Genomic DNA, 16021 nt, shown 5'->3' on the forward strand with positions numbered 1-16021 from the left:
AGGACCCCGTTTGAGGTTTCTTTTGGTCAAAATTGTATCTCTTTTTGTGTAACTATAGATCTTGTCTTCCCTCAGTAGCATTGCTCACACCTGGCTTAAGCAGCCATGTATGTTTCAAATCAGGGAATACGATGCAAACATGTTTACAGGCCAAATCTGTGACGTCTTCTTGATAAAAACATTTGTACCGGTAAAATGAGACAGAAATTTGACATTTTTTGTGTAAGGACCACTGCCAAACTGAACCAGAATCAGTTTCTTAGTCGAACATTACATCTGTGATTCATTGAAAATGTACCGTGCTAATTGTGAGCTGCATTTCTTTTGATTAGTCAATGGTTTGTGTTTTGTTGTTGTTTAGGTGGTCAATGAATTAGCCCAAATGTTGGCCAGTCTTTTTACAGTATTAATAGACAATTTTTTTCTTTTCCTAAGGTTGACAAAGAACCAAATGTGACTGAGGGTGTCGAGTTTGAGCATGCTGGCTCATCTGATCAAGCTCCACCTAAGTCCAAGTCCTCCAAGAAAAAGGTATTTATTTCTGAACTTCTTTTCATTTTGCATCTATTCCTACTCAAATGCTCTATAAACTGTGAACTTAAAAGGTTGTCTTGATGATGGATCTCTGCCTAACTGATGCAGAACAAGCTTTGTAGTAGATCCTTACAGCTGTCATTCAACATTTCTTTTGACTAGTTAATGTTTTTTATGTTATTTTGGTGGTCGGTCTATTTGACCAAATGTTGGCTGGCCTTTTGCTTATGGTTTTTTGGGTGCATGAGCATCTTTGGCTGCTCTGGAATTGCCCTGTACATTTGCACGACTTTCAACAAGCTCTGATATCTTTTTCAAGCTATATCCAATCTTCAAAGCAAGACTTGGGCATTTGTAAGTGCTTGTTTCAACAACAAAACCAGCAAGGTCTTTCACCGATTCTACAACCAACATGAAATTTGCAGGCTTTACATGCTCCTCAATTGTCTTCATGGGGGTTGTTTTCTTTGAATTAATCAACAATCTTCCCAGTTCTCTCATCTTTTGGCGAATATACTCATGTCTTGAAGCATCAAATCCAAGTCTGTTGTAAAGATGCTGCCCATATTCTATGATGAGTTCATCAGACTTTACAGCAGTGTAAACTTCATCTTGATTCATGGCGTTTAACAATTTCCAGAACTCTGTCTTTACTCCTGGGGGAGGGGATACAGTAAAGGCACAAAGAGACTGGACACGTGTTTTGCCTGGTTTCTTGACAGCGTTTGGTTTAAACTTGCAGATGATCATGTGCCTCCAGAGAACTTTTTTTGCAAACAGTCCTTGACAATAGGTACAGTGAAGATAGTTTTGTGGTTCAGATGTTGTGCTTGGTTGCTTACGTGGGACGAGTGTTCCAGTACCACTATTTAGTACCTCAACATTGTGGGCAAAGTTCCCCCTATTTCTCAAATGTTCCAAATGTAACTTTCTCTGGCTGGAGCCTTTAGGAAAAGCTGTGGCTTTTGCAACTTCGGGTTTGTCATGATGAACATGCTCCAAATGCCTCGCAATTTTTATGAATCCCTGTTTACAGTACAAACAGTACTGTCTTTTGTTGTAAATGCGTGACCCACTCTTACTTTTCTCAACAGCAGGTATGAGAGGAGGAGCGTTAGGGAATCCATCCTGTGCAACTGAAGAGTAAGGGCCATTGTCTTCTGCAACAGGTGCTGATGTAGCAGAAATACCTTCTTCACTTGAACTTCCACTATGATCAGTTGATCGAGCCATATCTATGGATTTAGTGTGACAGCTTGAAGAGCTGAAATGTCGCCTTTTGTATTTTGTTTGTTCTTCACGCTTTTTTGTAGGTGAACGTCCTCTCTGAAATCCTCGCTTGGTAGAATTGTTATTAATGTTTTGCTCCATTACAGGGGGACATGCAGCTGTGAAATCTTCAATATTCCTAAAACGTCTGAGAAGAAGAATTTTCTGATCATCAGTCTCTATAATTTCACTTGTGTCAGTGTCTTCACTGTATTCTTCACTACTTTTAGGGACATATTCTTCTTCACTCTCATTTGATGAAGGGTCAAACAGGTCATCGGACTCAAAATAATCAAGTTTCTTCATCTAAAATAAAAATATGTAGAAAGAAATAATAAAAATCACATGATCACAATGTGAACTTAAAAAAAAAGATAATTACTAGAAATTAGTGTAACTTACCTGAATACTTTTGGTCCTTCTTAACTTAGGGATGAGCAAGTGATCCTCATCCAAAAAGCTGGAATCAGCTGAAGACCTAGAAAGGTGTTGCTAGAATAAAAATAAAAAAGAAAGACAATGATTTAAAAAAAAAAAAGAAAAATAGTTAATTTTGAAGATTATACCATACAGATTAATAAAATCTGAAAATCCAGTTGCTCAGAAAATCTTAATGTTGTGAAAAGTTAAATATGCAAAAACCATAATGTTATTCTCAAATCATTAGATTAATTCCAAACACCGGCAAAGGTTTCATGATGTTCAGAATGGTCTCACACTCTGGGTCAGTAGGGGCAATACTACTGACTGGACAGATATACAGAAGACGGTAATTGAAACCCTCTCTGGTTTCCACAAGGAGGGTAAACCACAAAAGGTCAATGTTAAAGAAGCTGGTTGTTTACAATAAATAACAAAGAATCCTTAATGGAAAGAAAAAGTGAGGAAGGTGATAGTAGACCAAAAAACAGAACACTGCAATCTTGAGGTTAATGTCAAGAAGAATCTATCCAAGAACTAGGACAAACTTCACAAGAAGTCACTCCTGATGTTATTATAAATTGGAGCTCACTTTCAGGTCTGAAATGACCTGAAAGGAAGCTTTTAAGGAAGCTCTGGCCATGACAGGCAGCAACATAACAGTTACAAAACATTACATACAAATATCATCCACAAAAATGAGTGTTAAACAGATATGTATATTCCATTCAATTAATGGGATTTTTTTCATTTCTATTGTAAGTCTTCTACATAAACATATCCTGATATATCATTACCACCACCCATCAAAATATATATTGTGATATGAATTTTATGCCATATCTCACATCCCTAGTCTAAATAAGTTTAAGTAAATAAATACATCAGACACTTTTTTTTTTAAACTTTCGATTTCAGAGGATCAAGTTGCATCCACTGGGGGACAGATGCCAGATATGGACAAGAGAAATGCTCAAACTGACCCTAGAACACCTTCGCAAGCTTTTACAAGCAAGTCACCCAAGAAGGGTAAAGGTAAGTATCCCACCATCTGTCTCTCCCTTCCCAGTAGAATGCCATACAAAAGGCATGGTTTTTCTTAAATGAAAAAAACATTATTTTATGACTTTTTAGTTCATTCTTTGTACATTTATTTTTCTTATGTATTTCTAGATCACAAAGACCTTGTGATCTTGATCTACACAAGATCACAAGGTCTTGTGTACATCTTGAAGATGTACATAATCATCATCAAGATGATTATGTACATCTAGATGATGATTGAAAATGGCAAGAAAACATTGCTATTTTCTTGCAATGTTTTTCAAATTAACATCGATTTAATCAGGTTCTACAAACAAACGTGTTTGAAGAACAGATGAAAGATCTGTAGATTCTTTATTTCAACATGGTATTTTTTTTAGAGATTGTGTTCGTTTTGTGCAAATAGTTGTTAATTATTCATTAGTTTATATAGATGTATTTCTTACTGTAGGCTCAAGAAGATATTGTGGTAGCAAATGTGTAGTTTTTGTATAAATTAATAGGTAAACTGCAAGAAGGTTCTCTGTTGTGCATCTCAAAATATTTTTTTTTCATGAAGATTATTCTATATGTAATTCCAGATTTAGCACTGTCAAATGTAAGAATTACTTTAGATGTTTCCAAATGTATCTTTTTGGCATAATTGAGAAAAATAGCTTTTCCTGATGAGCAAGGTACAGGTATTAATAATTGGTTTAGGTGCTGTATTTAACTGTATATGGCAGAAGGGGTCTAATCAGGCATGAGTGTATTTTACAATTTAAAAAACCCTTTAAGTATATTGGTTTGATAATTTTATTTCATCATCTTTAAGTGCTTGCAGTACTTCAGGGCTGTATTTGTTTTACATGTGTTATTAATTTTGGTTTTAAAGGTCGCCAACCATGCAAGAGGAGGACTTGGAATAAAAGGGAGGTCCTTGCAGTCGAAAAGCACTTGATGGCATTCATCAACACCTGTCGAGTTCCAGGGAAAGCAGACTGCGATAAGTGTTTAAAACAGGAACCTGATGCACTTAGACACAGAAATTGGCTGGCGGTAAAGTTTTACGTTAAAAATCGTATAACAGCTCTTAAAAACAAAGTTTAAAAACATTTAATTTCATGCTGCTTTTAGTTACTCAGCCATGTCATAGACATTTCAGTTTCCTGTTGTCTTTTTTTTTTTTAATATAGAGATAATAGTATATCTTTTAGTTTTGGCTTTGTTGCAATACCTTTTTTTACTGACCATAATTTCAGTTTGTACTTTTTAAGTTCAATTGTTGGTTTGTCAAACATTTACAGGAAAACAAACCATCCTGTCAAGAGCTTGGTTAAGCAATAAATGTTCATTCTTCAGCATACTTTTTACGCCTTAGTCAATCATTCAGTACATAGAAGCAAAATAAAAAATACCCATCATCCATTTACAGATGCATGAAAAGTAAATATCGGAGTTGTAGATGCTTATGGCTGTGGGCAGGGAGGATTTTCTATATTATTCAGTATTCTAATGGATCTGACGAAGGCTTAGAGTTCCAACATATGAAAGAGGATGATCGGGGTGTCTGTAATGTTTGTATTACAATCAGTCAGTCAATGGGGTTTATTCACTCAACAAAACTCATTACATCACCAATGTACAAAAACATTGTCTGGTAATAATTCATCTACATAAGTGAAAGGGAGCAGGAAGAACAAAACCTTCAAAGAATCTTTCTTTGAACAATCATCTCCAGAGGATTTCAACAGTAGTCCCCAGAACACAATCAGCCTTCTTTAACAAGTTGTTAAGCCTCTTCAGGTCCCTGACTCTGATGCTACTTAGACAATAGATGATAGCAGAAGAGATGACACTCTCAACAGACTGGTAGAGAAAATTAATCAATCAAGTTTATTTGTATACCACCTTTCAGCAACAAAGCAGTTCAATGTGCTTTATATTGTAAGAAGTCATGAAACACAGTCAACAATTGAGAAAACCAGTAAATATTTTACATTTTGTCAAGTGCTGTTATTTTATGTCAAAATGTTGGTCAATGTTTCATTTATTATGGTTCAAAAGCAACTCTAGGAGATCTGCAGTATGTTGCTACAAACATGGAAAGTTCTTAAGAAGTCAGTCTGCTCTGTCCCTTCTGGTAGACAGCTTCACTATTGCATCTCCAGTCCAGTCTGTTGTCCTGGTGAACACATTTTTTTTTGTTTTTACTCCTCCACTTCTTCTCTCATGATGGAAATAGGGTTGACATTTGACACTGTGTCTTCTGAAATCAACAATAATCTCTTTTGTTCTCATTTAAGACGAGATAATTGTTCCCACACCATCACACAAAGCAGTCCACAAGCTCTCTGTAATCAGCATCTTGTCCATCTCCGATATACCAACAACTGCATAACATCTCAGTATCCTGCGGATGACAGCCATCTGACTTTAACTGAAAGTCTGAAGTTGCAGAGTGGAAAACAATGAGAAGAGTGCAGTCCCTTGAGGTTTTCCTGTGTTTTGCTGACCACTTGTTTAATGCATAATTCTTTAGTCTTACAAGCGGGTGTTGAACTCAACCTCTTGAAGAATGTGTTGAGGTCATTGCTCTGTCCAGACTTCCATTTATTTGATCCGCCTGCTTATGATTTTCTTAATTCCTGATATATTGTTCTGATGGACATTTCTGCCGAGTATGTTCCTTTATGCCTTCTTACAGTCTTTTAATCTTAACTTTGAGTTGCTTCTGCATAATCTTGACTAATTTTCTGTCTTCACTAAAGGCTCTTTTTTCAGTTTCAGTTCATTGACGTCATTGGTGATTCATGGAGAAGCATGTATCAGTGTTCTGTTGAGGTTCTATTTAAGCAAAAATGTATTTAGTCTTTCCCATTTTGAGGAATGCACTCTGAGAATGTGGTGACATTGATGTTCTCAGAGTGCATTCCTGTCAATGCCCTGAAAACAGTTACACAGGGCTTCTTCAGCTGCCTGTGACCCATCTTCTCACCGTTCTTGTCATTACAGGTTGTTCCTGAATGAGAGGTTTACATTTGAAAAGGTTTTTCTGCAGAAATGTATGCATCATTTTAATCCCTTTATGTAATCTCTTTAAAAGAATAAATTAAATGTAAGAAAGTGGTTCCAGTATGCTGCTCAGTACTAGAATTTAACATATCTTGAGTGGCCACTCAATTTTTTTCTTCATTCCAAAGTGTAGATTTTATTGTGCATTGAGCCATAGTGGCTCTCAAAGCATTTTGAACCTGAAACTGTGCTACAGGTACCAAGAATGTAATAAAAACTAATAAGTGTGTATTTATTACCCCACAAACTACTAAAAACCTGACAAGTCCCCAAGAGTCACGTTCTTATCAAGTTGGGAACTCCAGTTTGTCTTATTGTAAATTTAAAGTGGGATATTTGTTCACTGCCCCTCTGGCATGCTACATGATTTTTTGCAGAGTGGTACTACTTTCAGAAAGGGAAGTTCCCACAAAGCATGGTCTTGTCTTGAGTCCCCAGTAGTGCTTACAAACAAGGCTGTGTGTGTGTGTGTGTGTGTGTGTGTGAACACTACATAACTGCACATTTTTCAGAATGTGTTCATCGCTGCATGTTTCTGTGTAATTGCTTCCATCTCCACACTGTTGTGTTTTAGTTTGCGTACACACATGCATGTGTGTGAGTGTGTGTGTGTAAAAACTGACAGGAATCTCAGCGTTTATTGTTTGCCATTATTGCTGTCATTATGGCTAGCACTGGCATCTGCTCCAGCAAGTCATATTATTACATATCTCTCCTTTCCACAGTTCTCCAGCTGTCAATTTACTGTGGAGTCCCTTCACAAGAAGTTTTCCCTCGCTGTCACGTCACTGAAGGCTTCCTTCTTCTCATTCTCTTCAGTTTTTCCCCTCGTCTTTGTTCTTTTCAGCTCTCGCTATGCTTTAAGTAAGCGTGCCGACGTAGTGTTTGTATGTGAGTCAGGGTTACAGGGGTAGGGTCAGTGATACTGGCAGCTCAGCCCGTCTCTGCTCAGTTTTTTGGACCCTAATTGAGACATGCTGTCAGAGTGACACATTTGCATGAGTGTGTTTTTCTGGATGTGCTTTTTTTGTTTTACTCTCCTGCAGCTCACCAGTCGGTTAATCAGCCCTCCATCACTCACAAGCAGGAGCATGCACACACACACACACGCCCGCACGCACAGTCATATAGTCTCATATATGCACACACGCACTCTTCTAACAACTGCATGTGAAGCTGTTGAGTTCCAGATTTACTTCTCATCAAGACAGGAACAAGAAGGAGAAAAAGTTTCAGAAGAAGGCGTAGACAGGAACATTGAGTTTTTGAAACATGACAGAAGTGTCAGAATGTGTTCAAACAAATGCCACATAAACATCCCTCACTTCAATGAAATACATTAACCTTGTTCCAACCCAGCCAGAGGTATGTGTCCCTTTCCATGATTATATCTTTTTGATTACAAAAAAATTTAAAAATCTTTTATTTTGCCCTTTTTCTGCTATTCACTACATCCTGAGTGAAGCGTGTGTGATTAACATGACAAGTGAGTAACCTTATATGAGAAAGCAGCTTTGGATTTTATCTACAATGACCTGTTGTAGATAGGTCAGTGAATAATTTCATCTCATCCTTGAGTTGAAATGATTCCATAGAAAAAAACGATAGATGACTGATCAAAGTTATGTGGACACACGTCTCTGAAAGTCTGCTTCTGATTGGTCAGTGCCTCCAAATGATTCTCCTTTGAAGTCACTGTATTACTGTGAGCAATGTAACTGCAGACTAACGGAGCTTTGACACCTGATGGTTTGGCAGACTCAGTTTGATTGAGGACCAAAGTTGCAACATTTGGGACATTTTCAGCTGGTGCGGTTCACTTTCACATTGCACTGTTTCACGCGATCCAAACTAATCAAAAAACCTGTTCAGCTACTCGCCTGTGAGGGCGCTGCACCAAGAGCTACTGACACAAAAACCTCAGAAGAAAACATGAATGTAAACAAAATTGGATTAGTGTCAGGTTTTAGCAGTTGTTGGATTTCTCTTTTATCTTTGGTAAAAGACTACGAGCCATTCCTCCCTCTAGTGTTAGACCCGTGTGTTTGTTTTGGGTCTGTTGATCTATAATCCCCGGCTCTATTGTTCACTTCCTGCTTTTGTCTCAGGTTCACTTGCGTCCAGACTACATTCGAATTGTGCCAGGCTGCACTTTAGTCAAACTGAGCCCTAGGTTTTTAGGTGGACCAGAGTTTGCTTTTTTGGTCTACATCAGAGTTTGTAGACCATTCACACCTCTCTAAAAAAACAGATTTTTTAAAGACAAACAGACTGAATTTTTATTAAACTGAAGAATTAAACTCTTTTGCCTTGAATTTCTTAAATGTATAAATCTATATGAATTTTACTCAGCACGTTACTCCACCGACACATAATAATTTGTTGACAATCAAGTTTATTTTTATAGTACATTTCACCACCAAGGCAATGCAAAGTGCTTGACAACATAAAAACACAAAATAAAAAATCATAAAATCAACATTTCCTCAGTTATTGACATTGGAGTCTTTGATAATTGCTGTGTATATCTGATAATGATTTTACTCAACTAAAAATCCCAGAATAAATGATCACATAATGCTAATCTTAAACTAAAACTGGTCTCAAGTTCTACTGTGCTTTCAGACATCAGTCTACCACCAAATAAAAAAATAAATGTTTGCCATTTTTAATTTTCTTCTTTTTTTTTCTTTGCCACACCTATATGTTTAATCAAGCAAAATTTAATATGAGACAGTAATAACTTGAGCACCGTAAATACAAAACAGTTTTAAATTTATTATTTCATCTGTTTAGGGGAATGAGCTATCCAAAGCAAAGTATGATAAAATGACAAAAACCTTACAGACATCCCTGAGCATCCCCTTCACTAATAAACTACTAGAGAGAGTTTTTAATCACAGATTTCTTCAAATTTGCTTTAATCCAAACTGCTACCATCATGATCTGTAGGTGTTTTCTTTAAAAATTATTATTCAGGTTTTCAGTTTGATTATCTTTCCTGTTCATTTATTTTTATTTTGCCAGTTTAGTTAATAAATCGGTTCATTCATTTATTCCTCTGTTTTGATGCTTGTGCTTCAACATGTGTTCTCTTAGATTAGTGTTTATTATTTCCCCGTGGTTTTAGTTTCTCTATGTATTTGTTAGATTTGTCTGTCATCTATCAGCCTGCTCCTCAGCACAGCTGTTGCTAATCACCACATCCTCTTCTGCTTGAGCTTTTCCCTCAGCCGTTTCCATTTCACTCTGACTTCCTCCTGTGGTCTTTCTGTCACTCTCCACTCCTATTGTATTTAAACCTGGGTGTTCTCATTGTTTTCTGTTGCTTCATCCATCTATCTTCCATGGTTCTGTTTTGTTTCCTGAGTTTACCTTCATTGCCTTCTACATCATACGTTTTCTTTTGTTATTTTTTTCATTAAATATATTCTCATAAGTTATCTGCACTTGGCTTCAATCAGTGGTCATGATTTGACCATTGGGTACTGTAGTGGACTGGAAGTGGATCAATTACAGACGGTTTTGTGTCTCAGTGAGTTTTTGTGTAGGAGACATAACCATTTTGTTATGTCATGGTAAGATGTAAAACTTTAAGGTTTTCTGTAGGTCTTGGAGAGTTCTACAACTGTACCAAATTTCAGACTTCTACATTAAATTAAGGTTAATGCAGAGGGTAATTTGAAAGTTGCTCAGGGGGCGATGTTGATCAGTTTGTGGGGGGAATTTTACGAAGCCCTTAACACATGTAAATTTCACACACAATTTCACAACTGATGCATATGCAAAGTTTGGTGACTTTTAGAAAATATTTAGGCCTCCAAATGGCCACTTTATTTTTGTTAAAATTAATAAACCTTACAATTTGTAGCACTTAGCTTATCAGGCCTAATTACACATGACCCAAGGTGAAGTGTGAATGAATGACCCCTCAGCTCAGGTTTTCAGTCCATCCACCATCAAGTTGTCCTGCAGTGTTCTGTTTTTTTATTACTAATACTTTATACCAGCATGGATAGAAAGATTTTTTTTTTTATCCAAAGGCAAATTCAAACTTAGTCGCAGCAAAACAATACCTCTCAAGAAACATAAAAATACAATAGAAACTGGGTTAGAGCTTTTCTCAATCTGCCAATGCCTCTTCCTTTGTGGTTTGACCCTGTCTATCTGCCCCAGATAGTCTCCATGGTACCAAATCTATTATGCCTTGCATGTATAATGATATTATAGGTGGGCCACAAAGCTTTATTACATGAACCCTCCTCTACCTTCACAGGTCAGAACAAGGCAGCGGTGGGAGAATGTATTATAATGAATGCCGAAGCTAAGCACTAAGAAGCATTTTGCTCTTGCTGCTCTTAAGGAATATGGATTATGAATGAGGGCGGGATCAAACCTGCTGTGGTTTCAATATGTATGAATCTTTTCATATGCAACAAGCCTGCTGCTTTATCCGTCACAGCAGGTGTGGACTAGCAAGCACTTCTGCTACTGCTAAAAAATGCAGCCAACTGGTTTACAATGTTCTTGACTCTGTGCTGAGCTGAATTACATATATTCAACAAAGCTATCACGTATTAATGGAATTCTATTTTCCGCTGCAATAATTATAATTAAATTATAATTAATCAGATAACTCTAGATTAATTTTATATTTTTGATGCTTGTGTTCATTCTTGTGGGCATTGATAGTACATGGAAGAACAATCATTTATCTGCTGCTCATCCATGTTATCATACTGTGTTAAACAATAATCATGAGAGAGCCTAAATAAATGACATATCAAATCAACACACAAGTAGTTCACCAAATACAAAATGTATCTTCTTCCAATCACATTGTGACCTTAAGACTTTAACCGTGCAGAAAGCCTGTGAGCGGGCTTCATCACTCTGAGCTTCATGGGAATGAAGGAATGTATCACCAGAAACCCTGTAATGAAGCGACATCTCCATAGCAAATAGGAAGCATTCCACTTTTTTCTGGCCCAGATTGAAGACTTGTGACTTTAAATAGATATATCTCATCCCTGCCACTCACTCTGAACTGTGTACCAAATGCTTGAGCATATCAACAGAAAAACATCACTATCATCCTGTGGCTCCTAAATTGAAAAAAACAAATTCTACTCTAAGCTAGACCTTGAGGTCTTGTAAAAGGGACAAATGACAAGAGGCAGGGCTTGTAGATTTCAGTGTTAACCAAGATTTGCACAGCTCCTGTTTTGTTAAGCCTTTTGCCCCTAAAAATAAATTTGGCACCTGATAGCATCCCCCACAAAATATCTCTGGAGTTGTTAACCGGAGCCTACACCTGATACACTGAGCCCACATAGACACGTTCTGTTACCACCATAACCCAGAAAACCTAAACTAGAAAACAGTAACAGTACATTGTAACCAATGGGTACCTTTGATACTCTGTCAAGTGTTCAAATAGGGCTTGACCCAGAAGTCCATACTTGACTTCTCGGGATTGTTTACAGGGTTATGAGGGTTGCCAGTGCGGTCGACGAGGTATACTTTGGACAGATCACCAGACCACTGCAGAGCAACACAGAGACAGACAGGACAAACAACCATACACACACACACACACACACACACATGCACACCCCCTCCAAAAGAGAATTCAGGTCACTTTAGACCAATTAACCTAACACTAATGTTTTTGCACTTTGGGAGGAAGCTGGAGTACCCGGACAGAACCCATGCATGCACTGGGAGAACATGAAAACTTCATACTTCAGTATTCCAGGCTTGGACCTGAACCCAGGACCTTCTCGCTGCAAGGGAACCATGCCAACAACAGTGTCATTCAGTACACAGTGTAGTGTCTGTTCCCATAGTGCTTTGTTTAGCTTGTTTGTTGTTTATTAACTTTGGGTCTCACTGATCTTAAGCTTTACCCAGCCTTCCAACTCTGATGTTTTATTACTAGATAAATTAGCTGGTCAAACATGTGTTTGTGTGATTGGTGAGTGGACCCTTCACATAGTTTATGTCTTTCACATAAAATTTCAATGAAATATATTTATGCTTGTGGTTGTAATGTGACAAAATATGCAAACGTTCAAGGGGTATGAATAATTTGCAAATCACTGGATATTGAACAATCTGAGTGCATTAGTGGTTTTATGTGCTTTTATGTGTATGGTTATAAATTTCTTAAAATGACATGTTTAGTAAAGTAAGGGCTCACATTTAACTTACAGGTAGTTATTTTCCAAAGCTTAGAAGTGTGTGCATGTGATGTGTGTGTTGTGTGTTGAAGGGAAATTAAGAGTTAATAAAATGCACCACAGGGTGAATTTAAGAAAACAATGACTTAAATTAATTAAGTTAATTTCTTTAATGCTGTATACACGAATCTAGGATGTTCTTCCCTAGTACAGAAGGTTAAGGTGGCTCCATGAATATTCAGGTTCTGAATATTTATTGTTGTTTAATTATGGTCTGTCATTGTATCTGACAGGTTTCATATGTTCACAGCAAATGTCCAAACTTTAGGTAACCAAAGTATTCAAATTATTATTATTATTATTATTATTATTACTTCTAAGATCTGGCAGACATTCTAAACATGTATACAGTAAAGTCTAATATTTATCTTGGCACACAAAAACTTTTTTTTTCTTTCCCTGACATTTCTCTTTGCTTTAAACAACTGAATGGATTTGTGAGACAACAGGAAATAAGTAAATCACATTGCACATCGATGTGGTCCTGGGTGTGAAAGTATGCAGTTAGGTGTGTGTGCTGTAGACTGTGTGCAAATCTATTCCTGGGCCTGGGGAACCTCTTCTGCAGGTCTAATTACTTTAATGAGGGATGTCTCCCTATCTATCAACCCTACCCAAGGGTACACATTAACATTCCCCCCTTATAGACATACACAACATCACTCACAATTAGCCACAAATTCATCAGCACAGTAAATTCTCTCTTTTGTCGTGTGAAACTTTTGCCAGAAAGCTTCCACTGGTGACTGGTAACTCAGGTCAAGTGATTCAACCCAGGCTTGTTTTGATTCTGTATAATTTAAATCTGTATACCTGGACGGCAAGCTGACGTGGTTACAGGTAAATATTCCTTTTGTCCTTCTTTTTCTGGCTTAATAGATCAGACAGTATATACAGTTATTATTGGCCACAACATTTCTTCTTCTACCAATTTAAACTGGCTGACAGGTATATAAAAAATATATTTTTGCTTTGACCAACAACTATCAGCCAAGCAGTGTGAATATATTTGTAGATGATGGTGTGTGCATGTATGTGTGGGGGCGTGCGGGCGTGTGTGTGTCTTTTGTGTGTATCTATATATTAAGCTTCAGAGAGCAGTACAGTGCTAGCAAGAGCAACACCCCACCAAGGGCCAAGCCTTTACTCATGGGAGACCTGTGCAGGGTGTGTTATCGAAACTGATCTGATGAGCCGTGGATGTCCGATGATTTGAAAAAAAAAATAAAAGCACACTCTGACGGCCTCATTTCTGCCTATGTACAGTCAGTGCTGCAGTACATGTCTTCCCTCTGCTGGGCAAGGAAGAGAAATGCAGCATGTTGTCCACCAAAAGGACGTAAAAAGAGGGACACAGGTCGACTCTTTTTCTAAAACACATGCAGAGATCTGCTAACAAACATGAAGCCACAAACTACACAGTTTATTAGAATGAACTCTGCAGTCACTTTGGCAAATGAGAAACCAAACATGGCCACCACATTCTGGTATTCATAGACTTGATTTGGCTGTGAATAGGTTAACTCTTAATAAATCCCAAAGGCAGTTATAAATAAATTTAGTTTGGATCGAAATTACACCTGATAACCTGGAAAACTATGGCCAGATAATTTTCAGCCTTAGTTATTGTTAATGGATACCTATTGAATAAAGTTTAGGTATTAAAGTAATAATAGATTAAGGAATAAATTGATCACTGATGTCTTCAACAGCAAGGCACAACACACAATCAACTTCTCTCCAACATATGAGTTTATTAACAAAATGATTTCAACCTTCTAGTTAAAATACTCTATTCAGCAAACTCAAAACTAGTAACACTTAACTAAACTGCAAAGTAAAAATGATAGAGTGCTGAAAACCAAGAAATTACCAAAAGTAAAATAATAAAATATACATATAAGAGTAGAACCAATAATCAATAAAGCAATATATTGATGGTAAAGTTCAGCATGAATTGTGAAGTGTAGAAGCAAGACTTATTTAAGAATAATTTAGAAATGTGGCTAAATTAATTTATAAGCAATTTGGATTAGGTTGCATCAATATGGGCTGTAGATCAGACACACAAAGCAACATCAAAAAAGATAAGAATTAATCATGAAATAGCTCATAGAATAATATACAGTATTATCACAGTCCAGTATGAATATGTATGCTTAAAGATCAAGATTTTAAAGAGTTAAATCAGCTCTTAAATAATTTAGAATGTGTGTAGAAATCGCAAGAGAGATGAGGAGGAATAAACCAACCAACTTTGTCCTTGGCAAAGAAGCTGCTGCTGCTACCTTCAGCTTCATAAATGAAACAATGAATGATATGTACCTCTGGTTGAACTGTGTGATCCTGTAGCTCTGTGTCCGGTCCAGTAACACCTGTTTAGGGTCCGGTCTTTTGCTCACAGGCCGGCGGCTGTCGAGTTTAGTGCTTTGTGGATAAAAACTGTCTCCACTGCATTGGCATTTGGTTAAGAAAGTAACAATCACTCGTACAAATGAGTCAGTCTTCTGGAGGGAAATGTACAAATATGTCCTTTCAGAAGTTGTGTTCGACTCTGCCACTGCACTCTGCTTTTTTTTTGGTTTATGTGGGAAACAATTCAAACTCACAATGGTTTTTTTTGTTGTTTTTTTTATTACAGCATTATCTAAAATTACTCCAGTCAAACACAATTTGATAAGACTAGAAATACCCAAACTATATCTAGAAATTTAACTCAGCCAGTAAACACACTAAAGTTGATATGGTCAGTACTGTAAGTAGGTGTGTCAGAGGCCCTTTACCATTATGTCATCATGTAAATTTGATCTCATATTGATTTAAGAAAAGGTAAAGCTTAAAAAAAAATTATTTGCGAAAGGAAAATATGAGCAAATTGAACAAGTATTATCAGTTGTAATGAAGCTTTTGTCAGAAACTCAAAGAAAATACACCTGGAAAAAGGAATAGTAAATGTTTTCAGGGTTTAAGCCACTTGGCTTTGAGACAGCTGGATAATACATCTGCTGTCAGTTCTGACAAGTCTCAGAAACACACACCTCTAATCTCAACCCCCTCACTCCCCTCTTTCTCCACTTCAACCATGAAAAGTGACACCAACACAAATATTAAACATCTTCCAAGGCTTACGTATTCTTTTCTCCAGCACTCCTCCTGCCCCCCAGGACCTCATTCCTCCCCCACCTCTCCTCTCTCCCTCCCATCTTGTCTTGTCCTTGTCTCCTCAGAAGCCCTGGCAGCCGGATCATCTCTGTCTCTTAGTGTCAATTAAAAGTGAAATATCTGCATTTGTCAACATATCATTTGTGGTGTGCCCGTGATGCCCTGCTGATTTGTCGTCCAATTCCTGACACTGGGGACGGAATGCCGAGGCGGCAGTCTCCCTCATTAGACCTGTAGCTGGTATCATGATGGCTGACACCACCAGGAAGCTGCACTCCCCGCCATCTTGATGCTAA

The 16021-nt window shown here is 37.3% G+C and overlaps 1 protein-coding gene and 1 long non-coding RNA gene across 2 annotated transcripts; one reads left to right on the top strand and one right to left on the bottom strand.

Annotated features, from left to right (window-relative positions):
• Positions 1–759: 759 nt before the first annotated feature.
• Positions 760–2291, bottom strand: LOC114154477 (uncharacterized). The gene is made up of 2 exons (XM_028033577.1): positions 2206–2291; positions 760–2109 (listed from the first exon to the last, which is right to left on the bottom strand). Exon 2 carries the CDS (start codon positions 2107–2109, stop codon positions 760–762), a length of 1350 nt encoding a protein of 449 aa, XP_027889378.1. The 5' UTR covers positions 2206–2291.
• An 849-nt stretch (positions 2292–3140) lies between these two features.
• LOC114154203 (uncharacterized) lies at positions 3141–4612 on the top strand. Its single transcript, XR_003597519.1, has 2 exons — positions 3141–3258; positions 4142–4612. It is a non-coding gene; the product is annotated as an uncharacterized LOC114154203 (long non-coding RNA).
• The last annotated feature ends 11409 nt before the right edge of the window (positions 4613–16021 follow it).

Source organism: Xiphophorus couchianus, chromosome 12, assembly GCF_001444195.1.
Source record: "Xiphophorus couchianus chromosome 12, X_couchianus-1.0, whole genome shotgun sequence".
Lineage (NCBI taxonomy): Eukaryota > Metazoa > Chordata > Actinopteri > Cyprinodontiformes > Poeciliidae > Xiphophorus > Xiphophorus couchianus.